Consider the following 25,412-nt stretch of genomic DNA (forward strand, 5'->3'; position numbering starts at 1 on the left):
GTGAGTCGTTAATTTTCCACATTTTTCAATGCAATTCGCATACTTTTTTTATTTTAAAACTGTATTTTTTTGCATCTATTTTCGGTGAGATAGATAGCATAAATAGCAACAATGTTATTCAAATTGTTTATAAGCGAAAAACGCACGGTTTTTTAATGCACAATTTGAGAATGTTAATGTCAAAAAACGGTGATATTTTTTAATAGGTCGTTTAATTACGTCTCTAAGATTACAATGACGCATTCAGAATCATGTTTGGTTGAAAATTAACGCCTGTACAGAGGCTTAAAAAGTTCATAACTTTTGGAGCCTCCGTTATAAACAATCTGAATTGTGCGAAAACTATTGCACCTACAGCGTCCACTTTTTGCACACTTTTAAAGTATGACAAAACCCTCAACTTGTCATAGGTTTTATAAAATTTTAACAATAAAGGCGATAGTTATAAACAAATTAAAAAATGGGCACTTTTCTTGTTTTGTTGCAATAACTTTTTTGTTTATTAACCGATTTTAATTTAACAAGTCTCATTTTGCACATAATTTTACTCCCTATAAGCTGTCTGCGAGTCACTTTTCGCTAAAATTGATGGTGTTCCCTGCAAAGTGAGAAAACTGTTTTCCTCACTTATTTGTTTAAAAGTTAGGTAATAAATTTTTTTGTCTCACGAGATGAAAGATGTCTTCCTTTGGAGAATTTTACAATAATATCGCGGATAGGAATTTTTTCGAGTTTCTCTTTTATTTTCGCTAATTTTCCTGGTGTAATAAGGTAAAAATATTTGGAATTCTTGATGACAATGGGTTGCCTATTATTTAGCGTTTGTGATGTCACTACTAAAATGCTCTATTTACCAGGAAAAACAAATGTATGCTGCTGTCAATAATTTAACAGTACCTAATAGTGAATGATAAATTATGTCGAGTAGGATAATTTTATACATGTAGCTATTTTGCAAGGAACATTTTCTATAGATAGCATTCCAATAGGTTAACTAGTACATTTATGGTTTTTAAATAATATGAACAATCTGTGATGGCGATATCATTTGGACATAGGCTAAATATTTTTTATATAGGTACCTAACAAAAATTTAAATTGTCAAAATTTTGAATGCAACCATAGCAAGACAATTATTGATTGGAGGATTCGTTAACTAAAAATTTTAGACTCATTTGTTTTATATCTCACAGATTTTTTTCTTTAGAAAATGTATTAATTTTGGAAATTTGCTAATATCAATGTCCTTCTATGTATTGACAGTACTTTGAGCATGAAGTACAAATTCCAAACACTTGATGACTTAAGCATGCTTGATTTATCAATTAAATAAGCTAACACAACACGTTTATTTATTACCATTTTTCTTTTCGCAACATTCTTGTAAAAATCCACGTATTTTTTTCGTACCTATCCTCTTGTCTTCTTCGTGACACGCAACGTTATCCGTCTTTAAACGACTTATAAAAACTTCTGTTGCCAGACAACTGTGATACTTACAATCTACTTTGCTTTTAACGCAAGTTTTGACGCAAGAGCTCGGTTACTGATTTGACAATCATCGATGGAAAACAAAAAGCACAGATGCTTTCGTATAAATGTTTTTATATAAATATTTGTAAACTATTTTCAAACAGTTTTTCTGTAGTTCTTTTTATACATGATATTTGCTGGGGAAAAACATGTAAATCAGTAAATCTATACTATATTTTATGGTAAATAGTAACAAAAGCACTCTTTGTGACTAATTAACATTTGTGTGAAATCACGGGCGGCATATTATAATCCTAAAGTCAGAAACACAAATACTATTTCAGAAAGTTCTCACAAACGTGACTGTTTATTTTCAGAACATACAAAAAGCAACTAACGTCAAACCAGAACTGCAGCATGTCAGTCGAGACAAGAGGGCTCAAATTCTTGGTCTGGGCCCCCACAAAAACTTCCGGGGGTGCACCATTTGGTTCACGGGCTTGTCCGGTGCTGGAAAAACCACCGTGTCTTTCAATGTGGAGGAGTATCTGGTCAGCCACGGCATACCAGCCTACAGGTGAGAAGATTTTTTAAATCTGCTGTATTTTCGCATTATGAAGTGTTACATTCTTGCACAGATTCACTAATCATGAGATTAAAATGTGAATGTGAAAAAGAAATAGATGCAAAGAATTTCAATTGCAGCTTAGATGGGGACAACATGCGCCACGGCCTGAACAAGAACCTGGGGTTTTCCCCGGAAGACCGCGAGGAAAACATCAGGAGGGTGGCCGAGGTGGCCAAACTCTTCGCCGACGCCGGACACGTCTGCCTCTGCAGCTTCGTGTCCCCTTTCGTGGCCGACCGCAAGGTGGCCAGGGGCATTCACGAGAGCAGCGGTTTACCTTTCTACGAGGTGTTCGTGGACACCCCCTTGGAGGTGTGCGAGAAGAGGGACAACAAGGGTCTTTACCAGAAGGCCAGGCAGGGGTTGATCAAAGGGTTCACCGGGATCGACCAGGAGTACCAGAAGCCCGAGCATCCCGAGCTGGTGCTGAAGGCAGCCAATATGAGCGTTGAGGAGGCCACTAGGTTGGTGCTGGAGATGCTTGGAGAAAATGTAAGTAAAATAATGTACAGAGTGATTCACTATATTTTGACCCCCTCTTTAACTTTTTGTTTTAAGAGTTATAAAAAAATGTGAAATACAAAAGTTGCTTGAGTTTTTATGAAGTTTTCGAAAATGATAATAGAAAAACAAATGAAGTCCAAACAAAATAGCCGCGGATGTTAACTTTGTTAAGTTAAATGAAACACCCTATATATTTTTACATATTAGGATAGAACGTGCATAACTCGAGCATAGTAATATAGGGTTTGTTGGATCCATCTCTAACAATTAGCAAGATACTAAAAAACCAAGAGAAGGTTTTTTATTAAGAAAATAAGGCATCTTATAATTGTTAAACCTCTTTCAGGCATTTCTGCCTTTTTTCCAAATACGTAAGGATTCACAGATTTAGTTATACCTAATATATTTTGATATATCGGACATTGATACGGTCCAAAATGCTTATAGGTAATGTAACGAAATCTCTCTAATTACGCCGTGAGAGGCCTAATTACACATAGACATTATGGTAGGTCGTGACATTGACAGGTAGTAATGTCTTGACAACATTGTTATTGAGTGACAGTTTGTATTATTATTTAATTAAAATAGGTTACACAGAAGTAGAAAATGATTTCGAATTAAAATACAGTATGGAGAAGAACTTTGCTCTCTTTTCATTCCTATATTTCAGTTTTCTACTTCTGTGTAACCCATTTTAATTAAATAATAATACAAACTGTCAAACAATAACAATGTTGTCATGACATTACCTGTCACTGTCACAGCCTACCATATAACATTGTCCATAAGTAATTAGGCCTCTCACGGCCTAATTAGTGAGATTTAGTTAAAATACCTATACGCATTTTGGATCATATCAACGTCCGATCTGTCAAAATATAATAAAACTACATCTGTAAATCCTTACATAATTTGAAAAAGGCAGAAATGTCTGAAAGAGGTTTAACAATTACAAGATGTCTTATTTTCTTAATAAAAAACCTTCTTTTCGTTTTTTAATAGTATCTGCCTTATTGTTAGAGATTAACCCAACAAACCCTACATGACTATGCTCTACAGGGAACGTTCTATCCAAATATGTAAAAATAATAAAATAAAATATAAAGGGTGTTCCATTTAACTTAACAATGTTAACATCCGCGGCCATTTTGTTTGGACTTCATTTGATTTTCTACTATCATTTTCGAAAAATTCATAAAAAATCGTGCAACTTTTATATTTCACATTTTTTTATAACTGAATCACCCTGTACCTAGAAGTGTAGGTGTTGCTTTATATTTTGAACACTCGTATATAATTTACATATTTGCTGTTTGTCACTAATGTATTAGAAAATTTACCACTGACCTAACGAAATTATTTTTTTTTTCAACAAGATGGTTGTCCAGATTTAACAATCACGGATTTTTGCTTGTGGGGCAGATTCAAACAAATGAAGTCTGCTGACCTTTAAACCAGTTTCGTGTACGAATTGTTTTATTTAAAAACTGAAGTAACTTTTTCGTATATATTTTGCTAAATATCATCTTTTCGTAAGATTAAAAATAAAAGTAGTCTGGTCTTACGACATTTTCATATTTTTTAATTTTCTGGTAACCTTAACAACCTCTTTTTAAAAAAAAGCAAGCCAAGTACCTACTTTTTTCTGCGTAAAATAAAAAAGTTTTTCCTTTTATACATTCTCTTAAAAGAATAAGAAAGTGTTTTATAAGAAATTCGCTTAATTTATTCCAGGGAGTAATTCCGAAATTACTCCAAAACGGAACCAGCAACAACCTAGCAAATGGAGATATATTTTCCAGTTGTGACAGCGCAGTCCCGGAATTGTTTGTTCCAGAGTACAGAGTAAAAGAAACCATAAATGAAGCCGACGGCTTTCCTAGGATAAACATCGGCATCATTGACTTACAGTGGGTGCAAGTACTCAGCGAGGGATGGGCCTATCCTCTGAGGGGTTTTATGAGGGAAAATGAGTTCCTGCAGGTAAACAATTTCATTTGTAACACTGGAAATATATTTTGGCACCTCCTGTTAAATTTTAAAGTCGCACGATATAGTTTATTAATAGATGTAGTAGTGTAGAAATTTAACCCTGAGGCACATAATTTCAGAACAGAAATTTTATGATATATTACTATTTAGGTACTACATTTTAACACTATAGAAAAGGACGGAACTAGGATAAATCAAAGTATTCCAATCGTACTGCCGATCGCCACAGAAGACAAAGACAGAATAGAAGGCAAAAAGGCGGTTTCTTTGTATTATGAAAACGAGTTGTACGCTATTCTTAGGGATCCAGAAGTTTACTATCACAGGAAAGAGGAAAGGGTATCCAGGCAGTTTGGCACCTCCCTTAAGGACCATCCGCATATCAAGGTAAGTTGAGAGGTTGTAAAGACGAGATTTAAAATACTGCTTTTATTGCTTTTTATATTAAGTAATGCAGATAAAAGTTATGAAATTATGATATATATGTATAATCTCTAATAAAAAAACGACTTTTATCTTTACACTCGTGCAATTTAAATATTGAACAATAAACACAGATACTGGATATAGCTAAATGATTATTTACAAAAAAATGCAACTAATAATATTATATCTGCAAAATTCGTTAATATTATATCCCCCAATAAAACTATAAATACCTCACTGGATAAAAAATATATTGTTGGTTCTGAACTAGTCACCGCTATGACAAAGGTACTTTAAATTTGTTATAAACTCAAGAACATACAAACTCAACTTGAAAATTTCCTTTAAAAATCTCTCTATTAAGGAATATCTATAACTACAGATTTCACTTACCCTGTATATCTAATGATTATATCTTAAGACATACATTACTTCAGCGCAGGAGCATAACTGGAAAAAAGGCGACATATGCGTCCACAGAAAGACAAAATAGTATATTTCATTAGGAGTCTGGAAATAAGGATTTTTTCCATGCGCGTGTGACAAATTCTCGTATGAGGCGAATCCGAACACGGGAAGTTATGGAAGTAACGAAAAATCAATTTCTGAACGTGTAATGAACGAAATTTTTATTATATTTCTTTGAAAACGAAAACATAAAAACAAAATATAACATAAAAGAAAAAATACGTCAGTGGTTTTTACAACAATGCGAACAGTTTGATTTTTAGTTATTAATATTACATATCTACCGATGAAGCGAAATTTACCAGGGAAACCATTTCGAATTGTCATCATAATAACCACCAATGGGTGGATGAAAATCCGTATATTATTTCCTAACGTCGATTCTAAGAACAGTTTTCTCTGAATGTTTGGGCAGGCATTGTGGGCGATTACTTGATTGGTCCCTACTTTTTAGCCAGAGCTCTTGATGGTAGAACTTATCAAAGGTTTCGAAGTACAAGAAGAATTACCACCACTTCTAGAAGAAATGCCATTGAGGTTATGTCAATTATTGTGGTATACGCATGATGGGGCGCCACCTCATTACAGCCTTACCGTTAGACAGTTGCAGAATAATCAGTATCGTAATCACTGGATTGGTAGAGGACGACCGACCCATTGCTTGGCCGGCTCGTTCCCCCGACCTGAATCCCATGGATTACTTTTATATCGTACTCCAGTGTAGAAGTACTTCGACAGCGCATTGTAGAGGGTTTGGCAACCATACACAATACGGCTGGAATTATGAGGCGTGTAAGACGATCAATGCGGAGACGCTGCGCAGCATGCATTGCATCCCAAGGACAGCATTTTGAACATTTCTTGTGATGTTATATAGTGTTTTGAAATCTCTCGAAAATATTAGGTATTGAATTTATTGTTATACACATTTAGCAATCAATAGAAAATGGTAAATAGCAACGTAGGTACTTAAGTATCTTCTTGATTTCCCAATTATCTAAAGACCAGTAAATTTTACGAATACTTTACAAGAATACTTTATTGCCACAAATTGCCAACCAGTGGCGTACGATTTTTTTTTTCAAAAAAGGTCTCCTACTCCCCCAATAACTACGCCATTGGAGTATACTTTGGAATAAGTTATCCATGAAAAAATAGTCGCTACTAAAAAAATTTCATCCCCCAAATTTTATCGCTCAATTTTTTATGCCAGTGAAGTTGCAGGATAATTAATATAAATATTTGAAACTTTTCCTATCAAAAATTTTTATAGACCAAACTTTGAAACTTATCATTAACACCGTGTAAGTATAGTAAGAATATTGAAAATTAACTAATTAACTATTAATAATAACAGCTCCAATGTTTTTAGTTTGAATTGTTATTATTAATGATTATGTTTATGTGCAATTCGTACTATTACACAGTTTTAGTCCTTTTGGAGTTTCATTTTGTGAAGCTGCAGTTATTGAAGCAGACTCTGCGCAAATGTTTTGATTTTCTCGAATGAGTTATACAGTTGTTCGACACGCAGCAAAGATCCCAAACACTAAAATTGCTTTTGGTAGTAGATATTGTTCATCTGAAGCTTCACATACAAATTTGGTTACTTGTTCTGCTGTTAAAACTTTGGACTTTTTCGGTATACACTCTACAGCTTGACGCTTCAAGAAAGCGATAGTTTTTGGATATTTGTTGATGTTATCATTTTCTTTTATGATCAAACAACTCTTTAGCATTGAGAATCGACTTCATAACGTGGATAACGTGGAAGATTTCATAGGCTTAGTGTTTTCGACAAAGTAAACTAGAAGAATATCGTCAATTACAGCTTTTGTTCAGATTTCACCATTCAGTAAAAAGTTTATATTCCTGTTCTGGATATTACTGGTAATAAATTTGCGTTCACTTGTGTCGCTTGCTCTAGGATGTTGTCGGGAATTTCGAGATTTTCTTCTGAGTATATTTTATCGGCATTTTAATTGACAGAAAATAAACAACGCTGACAATACAGTGTTTGGCAATTAAAATACAAAATAGGTAGATGTTAAATATCAGATAGCATATAGACATTCTATTTTAAAGCCATAGGTATATTTGGTATTTTTAATCAGCGCACGCGCACGGAAAGAATCGGAGATCGGAAAAACTTTTTCCGTATGCTGTTTCCGTGGGTTAGCCCGAAAAAGCCCAACTTACTTTATACATACAGATGAAAATAAGGTGTTTTCAAAGAAGTATAATAAAAAAGTACCCTCTAGAAGTTGTAATATACTTTTAACCTTTAACGTAATCGCAACTGTCACAGCGACAAAAAACTGTTTGGCCACAGATGAAATAAATTTTCAAAAATATTGAAGCAAAATAACCAATTAAATTAATAATAGAGCTATTTTTTATTTCAATAACAAAAATGTCTTTTGCACTTGGGAAATAAAACTAAACAACATTTCATACCAGTTTCCGAAAAATTATTTTTTAAAAATATTATTCTCTTTTTTCAATTAGCTAATTTACGAGTCTGGAGACTGGCTTCTCGGCGGCGATCTGGACGTCGTCAGACGGATAAAATGGCACGATGGTCTCGACGACTACCGGCTCACCCCCAACCAGCTACGTCAGCGGTTCCGCCAGATGGGCGCCGACGCCGTCTTCGCCTTCCAACTACGCAACCCCATCCACAACGGCCACGCCCTCCTCATGACCGACACCAACCGCATGCTAAATGAAAGAGGGTACAAGAAGCCCGTGCTCCTGCTCAATCCTCTAGGCGGTTGGACGAAAGACGACGACGTACCGTTGAAGGTGAGGATGAAGCAGCACCAGGCAGTGCTGGAGGACAACGTGCTCGACAAGGAAGCCACAGTGCTGGCCATCTTCCCCAGTCCGATGATGTACGCTGGCCCAACAGAGGTAAGACTAGTGTGATTTCCCATTATTGACAAGATACGCTTATGGAAACTGTTAAATTACACCTCAACAGGTACAATGGCATGCGAAGGCGAGGATGGTCGCTGGCGCCAACCACTACATCGTGGGCAGAGACCCTGCGGGAGTACCGCATCCCAGAGGCAAGGAAGCCACTCCGGACGGCAACCTATACGACTCCACACATGGCGCTCGCGTTCTTAGGATGGCTCCAGGTTTGTCAGCTTTGGAAATCATACCGTTCAGGGTTGCTGCTTATGATATCAAGAATAAGAAGATGACCTTCTTCCAGCCGGAAAGGAAGGAGGAGTTCGACTTCATCTCAGGGACTAGAATGAGAAGTGAGTGTTGATGTGTGTTATATCGTTTTATTACCAATATTTTGTTTGTTTTCCAGAACTAGCAAGGACTGGAGAAGATCCTCCTGATGGCTTCATGGCGCCGAAGGCGTGGCAGGTTATTTCAGATTATTACCGGTCTTTGGAGGCTAAGTCCTGATTGTACTTTTTTTGTATTTATTTAAAAACTATGTATTTTTTGCACTAGCGAATAAACTTTATGGGCATGCATATTGTAGATGGATATATATTTGTTAATATTACAGTATTATAATTATCAGTTATGTAATAAAAATAAAAACAAAGAGGTGTTTAATTAAAATAATATTTTAATTTTTTATGAAAATATACTTTTGTTTTATTATACTTTAAATCCTTTTATCTCATCAAAATTCTACCAATTCTATATATGAAAATTTGTGTTTCGAAATAGGTAAATAAGTAGGTAATTATTTATTCAAGATTTGGAGATTTTAATTGTACTCTATTTTTAAAGTTTGTAAACCTATTTTAACTTTATAGTCCAAAGTACACTTAGAGAAAAAATAATTGTTACTTGGATTTTTATAATTAGAAATGGCGAAGGGGCTTATAATAAACGTAAAAAAAATCAATGCGTGAGCGGGGTTGGTGGGGGTTGAAAAGGGGTAAAAAATGGTACAAAATATTCCGATTTCCGGCGAAAGTTGACGTCAAAAGAAAAAGTATTTAATACAAATGTTGTAGTTCATACAAAAATCTACAACGTTTGCAGAGGTCACTTTTTAACATAACCTCAAAATTTCTGTCGGTGCTCATTTTTTTATTATTGATTCATTTACAGGAGCAAGATAAGACTTCGGACCAAACACGTCAAAATATTAATTTTTCCCAAAGTTATGTTATGTCAAAGAATCAATCAGCTGATCCATGATTTGAGAAAAATTAAATATTTTGACGTGAAATTTGGACTGAAGTCTTATCTTGCTCCTGTAAATCAATCAATAATAAAAGAATTTCCTTTTTTATTTATTTTTTTAACAACTTTTATGATTTTCGAAATGTTTTGCATTTTTTTCTAATAAACAAAAGAAATTTCTCAACGGTTCTTCAGTTTAACTAACTTGTTGATTCTATTACAAATTAGCAGTATGGATGATCCTGTTTGGTACACAAAATTATTCGATTTAGATGTTTATAGCAATGTTTAAACTATACAAAAATAAAGTCTCGGGTTAAACAATGAAACACATTTTCTTTCCATAGAGTTGTTGGTGTATTGTTTTTGAATTTGGAAAAAAAATTATTAACAATTACTGAAAAATTCACTGTTGCAAGAGTAATTCTGTTTTTTTGCATTTTTGAACATATTTTTAAATTGCAATTATTATTTTTTTTATTGTACCAAAAAATTATAGGTGAAACAGAAAAAATGAGAACCAGCAAAACTCTGTAGGATGATTTTTCTAAGAGAAATTTTTTTGAAAAAAAAGTGTGACGGACCGGAACCTTCTAGATTTTTTTTATCTAAAAAAAATTGTGGTTATTTAAGACATAGAAAAGTATACTTTCACCAAGATTCGTCAAAATTAAATTATTTTTGGAGAAAAGAAAAATAAAAAGGTTATGTTAAAAAGTGACCTCTACAAGAGTTGTAGATTTTTACATGATCTATAATTTTTGCATTAGATACTTTTTCGATGTCAACTTACACCGGAAATCGCAACACCATTTTTCACCCCTTTTCAACCCCCCTGCACCATCCCAGCTCACGCATTAATTTTTTTACGTTTATTATAATCCCCTTCACCATTTCCAATTATAAAAGTCCAGATAACAATTTTTTCTTTATTTCGCTCTAAATGAGTTATTTCGATCGGTCTATTAATTTGTTTCTAAAAATCCTGTCAAATGAAGTCAAACAATGTTCTTTGATATCAAAAGTGTATGTATGCAAAAGATGTTATAAATAAGATTCTTAACTGATAATATTGCGGGAAAAACTACTCTATTTCGATAAAATCGAAAAATTCGATTAAGATATAAATTTATATGAAAGCATCAATCATTGTTTTAAATAAAAAGGTTTCAAGTTAAAGGAAACGAGTTATAACAATTGATAAATTGGAAGAAAACGAATGACGAAACATGTAAAAAAATAATTTAGGATACCTAAAAAAAATTAGCAAATAATAATAGGAGAAATTGGACAGATAATGTAAAAAGAATAATGAAAAATTCTTTCATTTGGTTTGCACTTGTAGTTAATGTAGTTATCATTGTGGATGTCCATTTTATAATATGTGGATGAATGTGTCATAAGATATCCATCGAAATCCATCTACAGTACAAACGGATAAACTATGGATGTACAACATTGATTTTATAACGTACGCTATCCTAAAATTGAGGGCAACATCAACAACAATTAAACTGACTCTCATGTCCTGTACAATGATGAACATCCAGAACAACCAATCATAGGATGTCCATAGAATGAAATGCGTGCTATTTCGGTGAAAGCATTTGTGTTACGCCACTGGCAGACTATGTTTTCAATTTAAAAAGCAAGTAACGTAACAGTAATTTCCAGTGAATCGATAATTTAAAATCTACGTTTTTGAATAACTGTTTCCAATATATGGACGGAAATAACAGCTGACTGTGCGTACTCTGAAGGTTATTTTAGATCTAATAAAAATAGGATGCTTCGCGGTGCAGTCAAAGTAGCCAATTATCTAGCGGTGGTGTATGTATCATTTTAATGCAACACTTGATATGTTTTGCAAAAGAAAATAAGTATTTGAATTAATTAGTTATAGTTAGGTGTTTTAAATAAATAAAAGTGAACTCCTAAATGCTATTGTGCTTTTATAATAGAAGATTAAAGGTCCTCAAAAATAAACGAGAAAGGGGTATTGTAATGAAGTACGCGCCATAAAACTAATTTTTAATATATATTCATAATTTTTTTTTCGATTCTGGTACAAATTTTCCTTCAAATTCCCTTCATCGCACTCGATTTATCGCGATTAGTGTCACCAAAAAGTAATTATTTACTTGCACAGTGACCACAGTGTTTATAATTAGAAATTCTATTTACTTTTTTTTTTATTGATTTTATTTCCTGCCAAACTACCTACAGAATTATTATACAGTACGTGAACATAGAAATATTAGGCCAGATATTTTGAATGTTGTTGAAATTTTAGACACTTTCATATTGTGAGAGCTTTTCCCTAGAAATTTTCATAAAAATTTTGTGTTATTTAAGCATATTGCTTTGAGAACAACATATTTATACGTATACAGGGGCGCTGATATGTATGAAAAATTTTTGTTTAATAAATACTTTTGAAAATTACATTTTAAAACATTTTAATAACACACAACCAAGAAAAGAGACAAAAATCAAATACAGGCACAGGAACCCCACCCCACTTATAATCTTATAAACTTTTACATGCGTTTTGAACATTTTTGCTCCAATATACTTTTATACCGCGCATTCAGCGACGAAATTACATTGAACTTCATATCATAATATGATCATTAAAACTTCAATACACTATCTTACCTTAGCAGATAACCGTTCATATCTCTGTTATCTCTTATTTGGATTTTTGTCAGTTTTAGATGTAATTCTTTTATAAAATTTTTGCTTGGCCACCCAGAAGTCCGGACTTCAATCCTCTTGATGTATCTATTTGGTCTCGAATGAAAGATAGTTTACAAAAATTCTGTTGATTCGCGTGAAGAGTTGTGGTAAAGAATACAAATCGCTGCGAACGAAGTCAGACGCAATCCCAATATGTTGTTTCAAACTCGAAGATCTCTCATTGCCAGAAAACGTTGTGTACACTTGTATCAGCGTTAACGGTGGATTCTCTGAACAATTACTTTAAATCATTATTACGTATTTCATTTACTTTATTGTTGATTGTTGTAATAACATAAAGAAACAGTTTGTTTTGCTTTTAATTTCTCGTATTATCAAAACATAGTGTTCGTTAAATCGATTTTTCTCGAAAACGGATCGAGATACCGAAATGAAACAAGAGCACATAATTAATGGAAAAATGATTGCTCTTTCAGGTTTTCTATCAAGTTTCATGTTAGACATACAGGGTAAAAAGTTATTAACTAAATTTTCGGTAAAATTGGACGTAAGTGGCGCCCTCTATGAGCAACACTGAAATTACAACACGCATCTTATTCGTCGCTTAAAAAAATATAGTTTCACAAATTTTCAAGTTTAACCTACATATTTTCAGATTAATCGCAAAACAACGATTTTCAACACCCCATATTTCCGAAACTATCAACTTTCGGATAAGGCATGTTTGCGCCAATGATCACCATTTCACGTGTAGTATCTTCAGCTTTCCATTTTCCCATTGTTAATGAATCACCCTGTATATCATCGACCCTTTATATCATGCAGCCTTTTAGTTAAGTGATAAATTTTTTTTAGTACCTATATAATCAATTACTGAAAAATAGAAGCAATTATTTTATTTTTATGTGTAAATTATTCTTAAATTTAAATAGGTAACGTAGTATTTTGTTGTTATTTATGTACCTATATTATTCGTTTATTTAATTTTTTCCAGGTAGTGTTAACCATTACTAGACACAATGGCTGACGAGGAACAAGAAATGCACTCCAACATTTCTAACCTGAACTTTTTACTCAACGAAAAAGCATTGCAAAGTTTCGAAAAAGAAAATAATGTAGTCTTTTCACCACTACCGCTACATACGTTCTTGTTACTACTATCTCAGGATCAAACATACTGTTATAACAGAAATTTTATATCAACATTACGTTTGTACAAAAATCACGACCTGTGTATTAAATATTATAAGGACTTTATATCATCCTTTCACACACTGGATAATGGAATTTTTTCTCTAACAAGAAAATTGTTAATTAAGGATAATTATCTGTTGCACGATGATTTCAAGAACATAATAAATAATTTTAATTACGAAATAGAGGCTGTTGATTTTAATGAGAAAGATACTGCCGCTAAACTCATCGACTCCTGGTTTGGAAACAAAACACATAGCCTGATAAAGGGTCTGTCCGACAAAAGTTTAAACGACAATACACACCTAGCCCTTTTAGATGCCGTGCATTTTAAAGGGAAATGGGATAGAATGTTTAACTTAGAACCTAGCCCTAGAATGTTCCATTTAAGTGAAATGGATAGCATCGAAACTCAAATGTTGAAAACAACAGGCGAGTTTTACTACAAATCTGACGAAGATATGGCAGTCACAGCTTTAGAATTACCTTTGACTTCTGAAGAGTTCAGTGTAATCGTTATTTTACCTGATAAATCTAAGACGCAAGACGCCATTAATCTGTCGTGGTATTTTCCAGGACTTCTCGAAAATATGACGAAGGAAAATATTGAGGTCTTACTGCCAAAGTTTAAAATAGAACAACTTTTAAACTGCAGAAATATTTTTACTAATGTAAGTATTTTTTTCTTCCTTCATTCCCCTAAACCCTTCAAGCTTGTTTGAAATCTGGTTTGACAAAATTAAACAATAAATAAGGAGTATTTGAAACCAACAAATACTGTCATAAATGTTGACATTTACTGGGTTCCCAGTATTGCAATGAATTTTTTCTCCAACCATCACAAAACCATGACATGTCTTGACTGTCGGAAGTCTCTAAGGCTGACATTTTCCTTACTGANATAATAAATAAGGAGTATTTGAAACCAACAAATACTGTCATAAATGTTGACATTTACTGGGATTCCCAGTATTGCAATGAATTTTTTCTCCAACCGTCACAAAACTATAATATTTTTTGACTGTCGGAAGTCTCTAAGGCTGACATTTTCCTTACTGAGAAAAAAATGGTATCTTAGCATCAAAAGTATTCACTTTTAATCCTAGGAAAATTTTATGCAAATATCGTTAATAAACAATTAAAAAAAGCAAAAAATTCAATTTATTGATTTTTTTTTTACTTTTTTGCCTCTAATTTTTTTTTTGAGTAAAGATAGGTACAGGCAGTGCTTCATAGAAAAAAGTAGATAAATTTTCCTTCAAAATAAGAGGTTGTAAAGTATTTTGGGATGAAAATTGACTGATATATGGCCACTCAAACTTAACCAATTTTTCGATTTTCGTCGCGTTTACGTCGCGTTTCGTCGCGATACGTTTGTTTTAATTCTCATTTTTTGCAAAAAAAGGAAGGAAATAAGACGTTTCAGGCTTTTCATTATATGAGTTGCTCGAAGGGTCATTAAAAATGAAAAAACCGAGGGGTACTATTAAATTAGAGGGTTGAAATTGAAGATAAGGGTGAAAATGAACTATTGCAGTTTTTTAAATATAGCACGAAAACGAAGCAAAATTTCGGTACAGTCCATAGGAAAAATTTTGTAGAGAATTGAATTTCCCATCGAAGTGACTTCTTTAAAAAAACTAAAAGAAAAATTTTATGCAAAAAATCGTTAATAAACAATTTTACAAAAAGCAAAAAATAAGATTTGTGAAGAAGTTGTGTGAAGAGTTATTTATTATTAACAAATAAAACTTTTGAAATAATTTTTTATTAAGTAAAGAACCAATTTGTTGTAAAAATAATAAGAAATGTAATCATTATTATGTTAAAAACGACATAAATCTAAAAAATATTTAAGTTTGACCGGTTATAACTCGGTCAATATTAGTCCAAAAACTTTTGAAAACGCATATTTTGAAGGGAATCTCTATTAGTCATCTAGTTTTTTTGTAGAGCAATTTTCTATGCCTACTTCTACGAAAAAAAATTAAAGTCGTAAAAGTAAAAATAAAATAAAAAAATCTTATTCTTTCTTTTTTAAAATAGTTTATTAACGATTTTTTGAATAAAATGTTTCTTTTAAATTTTTTAAATAAGCCATTTCGATAGGAAATTCAGTTCCCTACAAACTTTTTCCTATGAACTATACCGAAATTTTGCTTCGTTTTCGTTTTAAAAAATTGCAAAAGTACATTTTCACCCCTATCTTTTCATTTTTAATGACTCTTCGAACAACTCATGTGATGAAAATCCTTGAACGTCTTTTTTTCTTCCTTTTTTTTTAAATAAGAATTAAAACGTATGAGTAAATGCGATGAAAATCGAAAAATTGGCTAACTGTAAGTTTGAGCGGCCATATATCAGTCAATTTTCATTCAAAAATGCTATACAACCTCTTATTTTGAAGGAAATTTCATGTACCTTTTTTTCTATGAAACAATGCCTATACCTATCTTTACTCAAAAAAAACTAGAGGCAAGAAAGTAAAAAATTAAAAAAATTGAATTTTTTGCTTTTTTTCAAATTCTATGACTACATCGATATATTCTACTTACTACTTTGCTTTGTTATCCAAATTTGGTTTGAATAATTTCACATTACAAATTTATAATTTCAGTTGGAGAAAAAATAGCGTTTTATTCGGATCTTTTTTGTCTCGCAATTTTGCTCGCCACAAAATAACTTTTAATCATAATATAACGATATATGTAGTATATTTGTAAATTTTAACAATTTGATTTTCGAAGCAGTTTTGAAAAAGTATTGATTGTTGCACAGTTGAGAAGTACCTTCTGCATTTTCCAATGTTCCTTATTAATTTTTTAACTTTGCAACCTAGAATAAAAATAACCACTAATGCTTACAAAATAAAATAAAATAATACATAATATGAGTTCCTAATTTTATTATTTTAGATGTACCTGAAAGAAGAATTTGAAGACAATGTTTTTTTCTTTGACATGCTACAAAGTGAGTTTTTAAAATTTGCCCAAATAGATGAAAAGGGATTTATCAGCGTAGATGAAAAGGGAGTAGAAGCAGCAAGTGGTAAGATAGAAGAATTTTAAATAAGAAAACATAATTTAACAATTTTTGTTCATTAATCTGCTCGTTTGTAATGATCCTATCATTTTTGAAGATGTTGAAACTTGTTTGCTTTTCAGGACTTGCTGTCACGATGGTACCAGCAGAATTCAACAAAGAGGTAAGAGAAAAGATTCATTAATCAAATAAAATTTAACGTTTTGTACAAAACTGATTGATTCAATCATACGAAGCTGTGAAAATTTGTATATTATTGGACATCTTTTTTCAGATCATTTCTCCAGATGGACTAAAGATGTCGGAAATGTCCATAAAAACCGTAATTTCCAACCGATTTGCGAAAACTTTAGTAACGTGCAAGGTCCAAAACAACGACAAGTCAGCGAAAGAAGCCACTTTTACTGTTGTGTTACCTGAAACGGCATTTATTACAGAGTTTGTTATGGAAATGGACGGTAAAAGTTACAAATCTTATATAAAAGGAGTGGAAGAAGCTAGATCTGTTTACGATGAGGTCTAAAGGTTTAGTGTGGATATTGCGCTGTATTAAACTACTATTTTCCAGGCCTTAGCTCGTGGTAAGAGCGCAGGGATCGTCGAAGCTGACGCGAGAGACTCGACACAATTCAACGTGTCTGTAAACATGGAACCTCAATCTATAGCTGTCTTCTTGCTGACATACGAAGAAATGCTCCAGCGTATCCACGATCAATACGAGCTGGTGTTAAATATTTGTCCAGGGAGAATTGTAGACAATCTAAGCGTGGAGGTGATTAATTTATTGAAAAATTTTAAACCACATACAAGGTGCTTCCTAAGTACAGTCCATGATATCAGGACACAATTTCTTATGACATTTGAAGGGGGAAAATTTAAAAAAATGTATTAATATTTGAAATAAATTTGGAACTGTCAATGTTAGGATCTTAAAATTTGGCAGTTATTATATAGGCCAAGCAAATGAAATTTTTAGTCGGAAAAATTGTCTAAAGGAACATAATACAAGACATCTCTCATCTAGTGAGTCAAAAAATTGTATTAGCTAACTTTTCTATTTAAACAAATAAGTGAGGAAAACAGTTTTTTCACTTTGCAGGGAAAACCATCAATTTTAGCGAAAAGTGACTCGCAGACAGCTTATAGGGAGTAAAATTATCTACAAAGTGAGACTTGTTAAATTAAAATCGGTTAATAAACAAAAAAGTTATTGCAAAAAAACAAGAAAAGTGCCCATTTTTTAATTTGTTTATAACTATCGCATTTATTGTTAAAATTTTATAAAACCTATGACAAGTTGAGGGTTTTGTCATACTTTAAAAGTGTGCCAAAAGTGGGCGCTGTAGGTGCAATAGTTTTCGCACAATTCTATTTGTTTATAGCGGAGGCTCCAAAAGTTATGAACTTTAAGCCTCTGTACAGGCGTTAATTTTCAATCAAACATGATTCTGAAAGCGTCATTGTAATCTTAAAGACGCAATTAAGCGACCTATTAAAAAATATCACCGTTTTTTTGACATTAACATTCTCAAATTGTGCATTAAAAAACCGTGCGTTTTTCGCTTATAAACAATTTGAATAACATTGTTGCTATTTATGCTATCTCACCGAAAATAGATGCAATGGATAGCTGGCAAAAAAATACAGTTTTAAAATAAAAAAAGTACCCTCTACGACCAACAGGAGCCAAGATAAGAATTTTTTTTTTAAATCGTAGCGCAATTGTTTATAAATATTAAGACTTGAATTTTTCGCAAAATAAAGTTTACGACGTAAACTACGATTTCCCGTGAATTGCATTGAAAAATGTGGAAAATTAACGACTCACGAGCCCTTTAAAGAGAAGGTACTCGCTAAGTAAACTGTCCGGCGGCCGGCGGCGTGGTGGTGGGGGAAGCTCGTCCAAGCGGTCGCGCGGGCGAGAAAAGTTAAATCCAAAGTTCAAATAAGTGCGCGCTGTAAATTTTGCAATATCTCGGCTTCTATTCATCGTAGAAACTTATTTTTTTTTAAACTGGGGTAGCTCGACGAAAAAATAACAATGGGCATATTTACGAATTCGTAGAATAGCCCTGAACCCCAGAAAAAATGCATCTTTTATAATTAATTTTTTTTAATTTACAAAAATGTCACAAAAATTATTGTTAAACGAAATATTAATTAAAATTTCAATTTCGGAATTATTTTACTATTATTAAATAAATAAATGAAGCTATCGTTCATTTAAAAAGTTATTTTTTTTACATATTAAGGCAAAGTAAACTTGTTTTTTCAATATTTTGTTAGCTATTTAATTACGATTTAAATGTAAAATTAAAGTAAAAATTCATAAATTATTTTCAAATTATTATTTCTCATAAAAATAGAAAAAATTTTAAATTTTAAATTGTATTATATTGCATTATTTATATCTATTATTGAAAATGGTTGTGATTAATATTTTTTGAATTAATGTTGATTATGTTTATAAAATTAGTAATAAATATAATAAAAAAACTTTATATATTAAAATTTCAGGAAGTTAAAATTGTAATTTTATCGACCGCGTTATTTTTAATATTTTTTAATTTTGAGAATTTTGCAATAAATTCAAATGCTTTTTATTCTTTTTTAAATCTTTTAACAATAAATAATAATTTGAAAATAATTTGTGAATTTTTACTTTAATTTTACATTTAAATCGTAATTAAATAGCTAACAAAATATTGAAAAAACAAGTTTACTTTGCCTTAATATGTAAAAGAAATAACTTTTTAAATGAACGATAGCTTCATTTATTTATTTAATAATAGTAAAATAATTCCGAAATTGAAATTTTAATTAATATTTCGTTTAACAATAATTTTTGTGACATTTTTGTAAATTAAAAAAAATTAATTATAAAAGATGCATTTTTTCTGGGGTTCAGGGCTATTCTACGAATTCGTAAATATGCCCATTGTTATTTTTTCGTCGAGCTACCCCAGTTTAAAAAAAAAATAAGTTTCTACGATGAATAGAAGCCGAGATATTGCAAAATTTACAGCGCGCACTTCCCCCACCACCACGCCGCCGGCCGCCGGACAGTTTACTTAGCGAGTACCTTCTCTTTAAAGGGCTCGTGAGTCGTTAATTTTCCACATTTTTCAATGCAATTCACGGGAAATCGTAGTTTACGTCGTAAACTTTATTTTGCGAAAAATTCAAGTCTTAATATTTATAAACAATTGCCCTACGATTTAAAAAAAAATCTTATCTTGGCTCCTGTTGGTCGTAGAGGGTACTTTTTTTATTTTAAAACTGTATTTTTTTGCCAGCTATCCATTGCATCTATTTTCGGTGAGATAGCATAAATAGCAACAATGTTATTCAAATTGTTTATAAGCGAAAAACGCACGGTTTTTTAATGCACAATTTGAGAATGTTAATGTCAAAAAAACGGTGATATTTTTTAATAGGTCGCTTAATTGCGTCTTTAAGATTACAATGACGCTTTCAGAATCATGTTTGATTGAAAATTAACGTCTGTACAGAGGCTTAAAGTTCATAACTTTTGGAGCCTCCGCTATAAACAAATAGAATTGTGCGAAAACTATTGCACCTACAGCGCCCACTTTTGGCACACTTTTATAGTATGACAAAACCCTCAACTTAGGTTTTATAAAATTTTAACAATAAATGCGATAGTTATAAACAAATAAAGAAATGGGCATATTTCTTGTTTTTTTTTTGCAATATCTTTTTTGTTTATTAACCGATTTTAATTTAACAAGTCTTATTTTGTAGAAAATTTTTTTCCCTACAAGCCGTCTGTAAGTCACTTTTCGCTAAAATTGATGGTTTTACCTGCAAAGTAAAAAAACTGTTTTCCTCACTTATTTGTTTAAATAGAAAAGTTAATTAATAAATTTTTTTGTCTCACGAGATGAGAGGTGTCTTGTATTATGTTCCTTTAGACAATTTTACAATAATATCGCGGATAGGAATTTTTTCGAGTTTCTCTTCAATTTTCGCTAATTTTCCTGATGTAATACGTTGGATCTGCCTTTTTAGTGTAAAGTCAATTTTTATTTGCTGCCAGTGGCGTAGTTAGACGTGAGTCAATCGATGGCGACGTCTTTATCATAAAATGTAGACGCCAATGCATTTTTTAAAATTCTCGTTTATTTTAGAACCAGCCTAACAATTTACAACAAAAAGGTGTCTTGATTTTTTTGCCTAATACTAACCTATTAGAAAAATGGCCGGCAACTACAAACAACAATCAAATAAATAATCAGTATCGACACAAAATCAGGTCACAATGTATATTTTAAATTTATTCTTTACATATTTTACATTCAAGGTTAATATCAACGAAAGTAGAGCGCTTAAATTTGTGAGAACACCTCCGTTAAGATCGGGGAAAGAAATGAAGAAAATAATGGATCCTTTTCTTGTACCTTCTTCTGATATTAAGACAAACGCGAATTCTTCTGTTGTTAAATTCAGTGCAGATGTGCAACAACAACAAAAAATTGCCTGTTATTTAGGAACTCCGTTTTCCGATGGATTTACTGGCCAGTTTGTTGTACAGTATGACGTCGAAAGGGATCCGAAAAATGGAGAGGTATTTGCACATATTCTAAACAAATAAGTCCTTAGAAGAATATTTTTAGATCTTACTTCAAGACGGGTATTTTGTTCATTTCTTTGCCCCAAACGATTTGGATCCCTTGCGTAAGCACGTTGTTTTCCTATTGGATACCAGTTCTAGTATGACAGGAAGGAAACTGGATCAGTTGAAAGACGCTATGATGAGCATTTTAAGCGACATCAGAAAGGGGGATTTGATAAGTATCATCGAATTTAACCAGGATGTTATCGTTTGGGATATCGAGTCCGAAAAGTCCAAAGTAATATTTTGTACAGACTTTAACAATTTTGATGAACCATTTGGAGCGCTCGGTGTAAGTACATGTAATTTTATTGAACTGTTAGGAATGTCGAGGCTGTGAAATAAATTAGAAACAATTTAAAACGTTGCAGGAACTCTCTCTGCCAAGTCCGCTTCTTGCAGACGAAGTAACAATAGGTAAAGCGAAGAATGTTGTGCGGAGAATGCCTGGACAAGGCTCGACGTTTATGATTGGTGGCTTGGAAGTGGCACTGTACATGATAAAGATTGGGCAGGAAAAGATTATCGACAAAAGTTCAAAATACCAACCGATAATGGTGTTTTTAACCGATGGACAGCCCAACATTGGTTGTGGCTCAACAGATCGGATCACCCACATGGTAAGTAATATTTATCCAGTCCAACTAAGATTTAAAATCTTATCGGAACACAACACGAAATGAACAACACATTACAATTTTCGAGTAGAGAATACAAATAACTATTTTATCAAATTAAGATATAATAAAAATGATGGTTTGATTTATTTACGACTCTGCTGCCTATTTTGGCAATACATACAGACTCTTATTTTACAGGTAACGAAATTAAATCTGAGGCACAATAATGTGCCCATTTTTTCACTTTCATTTGGTGAAGGTGCCGATAAGTCATTTCTAAGGGAGTTGTCGCTAAAAAATTTTGGTTTCTCAAGGCATATTTATGAGGCTTCTGATGCTTCCCTGCAGCTCCAGTCATTCTACAAACAGATTTCTTCACCGTTACTAACAGATATCAAGTTTAAGTATGAATCTGACGTAACCGAAGTGACCAGGTCCCACTTCCCGATCTACTTCAGAGGGGGTGAATTGGTTGTTTCGGGAAAATGTAAAGGTGCGTTCAAATGTACACAAAAGTTTTTCTCCAGATGTAAATTTACATTTACAGGATGCCAACTGCGCAACGATATCAATGGTTGCGGACCGAGGGGTTACTTAAATTTGGGATCTATAGTGAGGAACCCGGTTACTTCTTTAGAAAGATTGTGGGCATATTTGACGGTTAAGCAGCTGTTGGAAGAGAGAAATACCGTGGATAATAAAGAAGAGTTGACCAAAAGAGCCGTCGATTTATCGCTCAAATATTCATTTGTTACAGAAGTGACGTCTTTAGTTGTTGTGAAACCTGATGAAACTTGCGACACTAATCCTCCATTAGGTATAATTTCAGTTTGGAATTTTCGTACACCGTAAAATTAATTATGTTTTAGATAATTTAGACGTATCAGAGGACCTTAGCTGTAATTTCAGATCATTACTCGTTAAAAGGAAGACAAGTAAGTCGAAAGAAACGCCTAATACAAAATGACCAAGACAGTATATTTTGACCGAAACATTTATGTATTTCTAGATTTTCCAAGTAGATTTGATTGAAAATTTTTAAGATTGTGAAAATATAAACTATATATTAGTGTCTTTGTTTTAGGGACCACCAAATTTTTTGTTATTATCTTCCAAAGAAAATATTTAACAAAGTATGACTACTTCGAAAATTCTGTGCTTACATAAATTAGAAAAAACTTCTTCTAGTAATTTTTACTTGTCTGAATATCAAATAAGATAACTTATAGGCGAGCGGTTCACCCCTAATAAAAAGACATGAACCGACTAAATTTTTAAAACAAAAACCTACAGCATGAACTTTTTTTATTTTATAAAGTATTTGTCTGATAATTTACATATTTTTTTATATTTTCGGCGTGGTCAGTCAATTGTTATAAACAGAAAAATTGTAAAAAAAAATTACTTGACGAATGGCTTTGAAAACAGGATTGTAAAATTGGCCAAAATAAACACAATTTGTCCTTTGACAAAAATTCGAAAAATGCTTCATTTCCGAGATAGGTATTTACAATTTAATGTGAAAAAAGTGATGAAATCGACAAATTTTCGGAATTTTTTTTCTCAAAAACCACTGACCAGAGTTTAATTCCAAGCACAATAATCGGCAGATCTACTTTAAGATATATTTTTTTGGTATAGTATATAATTATTTTATTGAAGGTCTAAAGCGAGTAAAAAAAACAAATAGTGAAATTGTAACTCTTGATCCATTGACACATGGATGGAAAATCGAAAATGGTTGTTTGGATTTTAATTATTTCGAAGGAAAAACTGCGTTAGATATGCTTCAAAAATATTTTTGTTCATATAGTGGAAAATTGTAACAGTCACCGAACCTGGAATGCTGTGCAGTCTGTGCGTGCTCAGATGAATGTCAGTATGTTCCATCCGAAATTGATGATGAAACGCTTATTTCAACTCAAGAACTTGTCGAAAATAACGAAAAACTTATTATTTAAAAATTAAATAAAAAAGAAATTAATATACTTTTAATCAACAAAAATCGAATATTTAAATTTTACTAATTACTTGCAAAAACCTTACTCCGGCTACAAAACCAAACAAAATGATCTTTTGAACATTTGTACTGTTAACATATATCGATTTAAAAAAATCATAATATTTATTGTAAATATAATCTAATACAACATATTTTAAAAAGAAAATTTTAATTTGAAGTGTTATCATAATTTCCTTTAAAAGACTTTTTTCTCGCTTTAGACCTTCAATAAAATGATTGATCCATACCAAATAAATATATCTTAAAGTAGAAAATCTGCCGATAATTATGCTTTGTTTAGAATTAAAATCTGTTCAGTAGTTTATGAGAAAAAAATTCCGAAAGTGTCGATTTCGTCACTTTTTTCACATTAAATTGTAAATATCTCGGAAACGAAGCATTTTTCGAATTTTTGTCAAAGAACAAAAAGTGTTTATTTTGGTCCATTTTACAATAAAAACTTGCAAACCTTTCAAAGCCATTCGGCAATTTTTTTTACAACTTTTTTGTTTATAACAATTGACTGACCACGCCGAAAAATGTAAACAAACTATGTACTTAAATTATCAGAAAAATACACTTTATAAAATAAAAAGTTTCATGCTGTAGCTTTTTGTTTTAAAAATTTAGTCGGTTACTTTCATTTAGAAGCATCTTTTTAGGGGTGAACCGCTCGCCTATTAGGTATACTTACCGTGACATTTTTTGTTTAGAAGAAAATTATATTATTTTAATCCAGCCACAAATTAAAACTGGATTTTAGAATAATATGTACTTTGAATTTAGATTTCCTTACAGAAATAAATTCTGTTTAAAAGAAATTCTAAATACCTACTTACGTAATGTATTTTTTTATTTATATTAAATTATACATATTCCGAAATTTTCTTCTTTTGCTTCTCACAACTGAAGGAATATAGCTTTACTTGCAATGTTTTCTCTTTTTTATCAGGCAAATGGAAAACTGAACCTGAGGAAGAAATCACGGAATGTTGCGAAGGTAAAGAACCCATTTAAAATAAATATTGCTTTAGTGGAATATTTATTCAATGTAATTTAACGTTTTTCTGTTCTAATTCTTTCACTATTGTCGAACTGAATATACAATTTATTATTGCGTTCTGATTGTACTCCTTTTGTTTAGAAATTGAAGATATCCAGCCTGAGGAACCTAAGAAATTGGAGTTCACAGCTGATCATCCCTTCTTTGTTGCCCTAGCACTGAAAAGGGGAGATAAGAAAATATTGCTTTTCGTGGGATGGATCCAAAAACCATCTTATTAGTGTTTATTACTTTTGAATATCTTGTTTTATATTTGTAATAAAGTAAGTGTCGAAGATTGTTGAATTTCTCATAACCACAGAAGATAGTTGTTTTATCTTCTGTGTCATAACTCTAAAATGCACGTTCTCGCAAAAATTGGTGTTCTAATAAGGTATCGTACTAATATATGTAGGTAAGTAAGGAGAGTACCTACTTAGAGTTTCATTATGTGTAAATTTAAGAGAATTGTACCGAATTTCCTTTATTTAAACACAAGTTTTACACACTTTACAAAC

General features: G+C 32.1%; 2 protein-coding genes across 6 annotated transcripts in view; both read left to right on the plus strand.

Moving 5' to 3' along the window:
* Positions 1 to 9,065, plus strand: part of LOC108917573 (bifunctional 3'-phosphoadenosine 5'-phosphosulfate synthase) — a 14,402-nt gene extending 5,337 nt beyond the window's left edge. For both annotated transcript variants that reach the window (XM_018724254.1, XM_018724253.1), the window contains exons 2-8: positions 1,851 to 2,050; positions 2,179 to 2,593; positions 4,343 to 4,591; positions 4,751 to 4,987; positions 8,003 to 8,407; positions 8,478 to 8,763; positions 8,820 to 9,065. In XM_018724254.1, the coding sequence (XP_018579770.1) occupies positions 1,851 to 2,050; positions 2,179 to 2,593; positions 4,343 to 4,591; positions 4,751 to 4,987; positions 8,003 to 8,407; positions 8,478 to 8,763; positions 8,820 to 8,920 (1,893 nt within the window). In that variant the 3' untranslated portion in view covers positions 8,921 to 9,065. The remainder of the gene's footprint in view (positions 1 to 1,850; positions 2,051 to 2,178; positions 2,594 to 4,342; positions 4,592 to 4,750; positions 4,988 to 8,002; positions 8,408 to 8,477; positions 8,764 to 8,819) is intronic.
* Positions 9,066 to 11,423: 2,358 nt separating this feature from the next.
* Positions 11,424 to 25,168, plus strand: LOC108917561 (inter-alpha-trypsin inhibitor heavy chain H3-like). 4 transcript variants are annotated; one of them, XM_018724219.1, is made up of 14 exons: positions 11,424 to 11,488; positions 13,357 to 14,223; positions 16,468 to 16,600; positions 16,717 to 16,757; positions 16,869 to 17,111; positions 17,163 to 17,366; positions 20,919 to 21,182; positions 21,232 to 21,522; positions 21,602 to 21,850; positions 22,049 to 22,343; positions 22,398 to 22,667; positions 22,720 to 22,785; positions 24,805 to 24,852; positions 24,997 to 25,168. In XM_018724219.1, the coding sequence occupies exons 2-14, from the start codon at positions 13,378 to 13,380 to the stop codon at positions 25,134 to 25,136; spliced, it is 3,090 nt and encodes a 1,029-aa protein (XP_018579735.1). In that variant the 5' UTR covers positions 11,424 to 11,488; positions 13,357 to 13,377; the 3' UTR covers positions 25,137 to 25,168. The 4 variants fall into 4 exon arrangements, with proteins under 4 accessions (XP_018579735.1, XP_018579733.1, XP_018579737.1 ...); XM_018724217.1 differs by having other exon boundaries at positions 11,459 to 11,488; positions 13,353 to 14,223; XM_018724221.1 differs by having other exon boundaries at positions 11,459 to 11,488; positions 13,353 to 14,223; positions 22,729 to 22,785.
* The last annotated feature ends 244 nt before the right edge of the window (positions 25,169 to 25,412 follow it).

This window comes from Anoplophora glabripennis, unplaced genomic scaffold, assembly GCF_000390285.2.
Source record: "Anoplophora glabripennis isolate ALB-LARVAE unplaced genomic scaffold, Agla_2.0 scaffold80, whole genome shotgun sequence".
Classification (NCBI taxonomy): Eukaryota; Metazoa; Arthropoda; class Insecta; order Coleoptera; family Cerambycidae; genus Anoplophora; species Anoplophora glabripennis.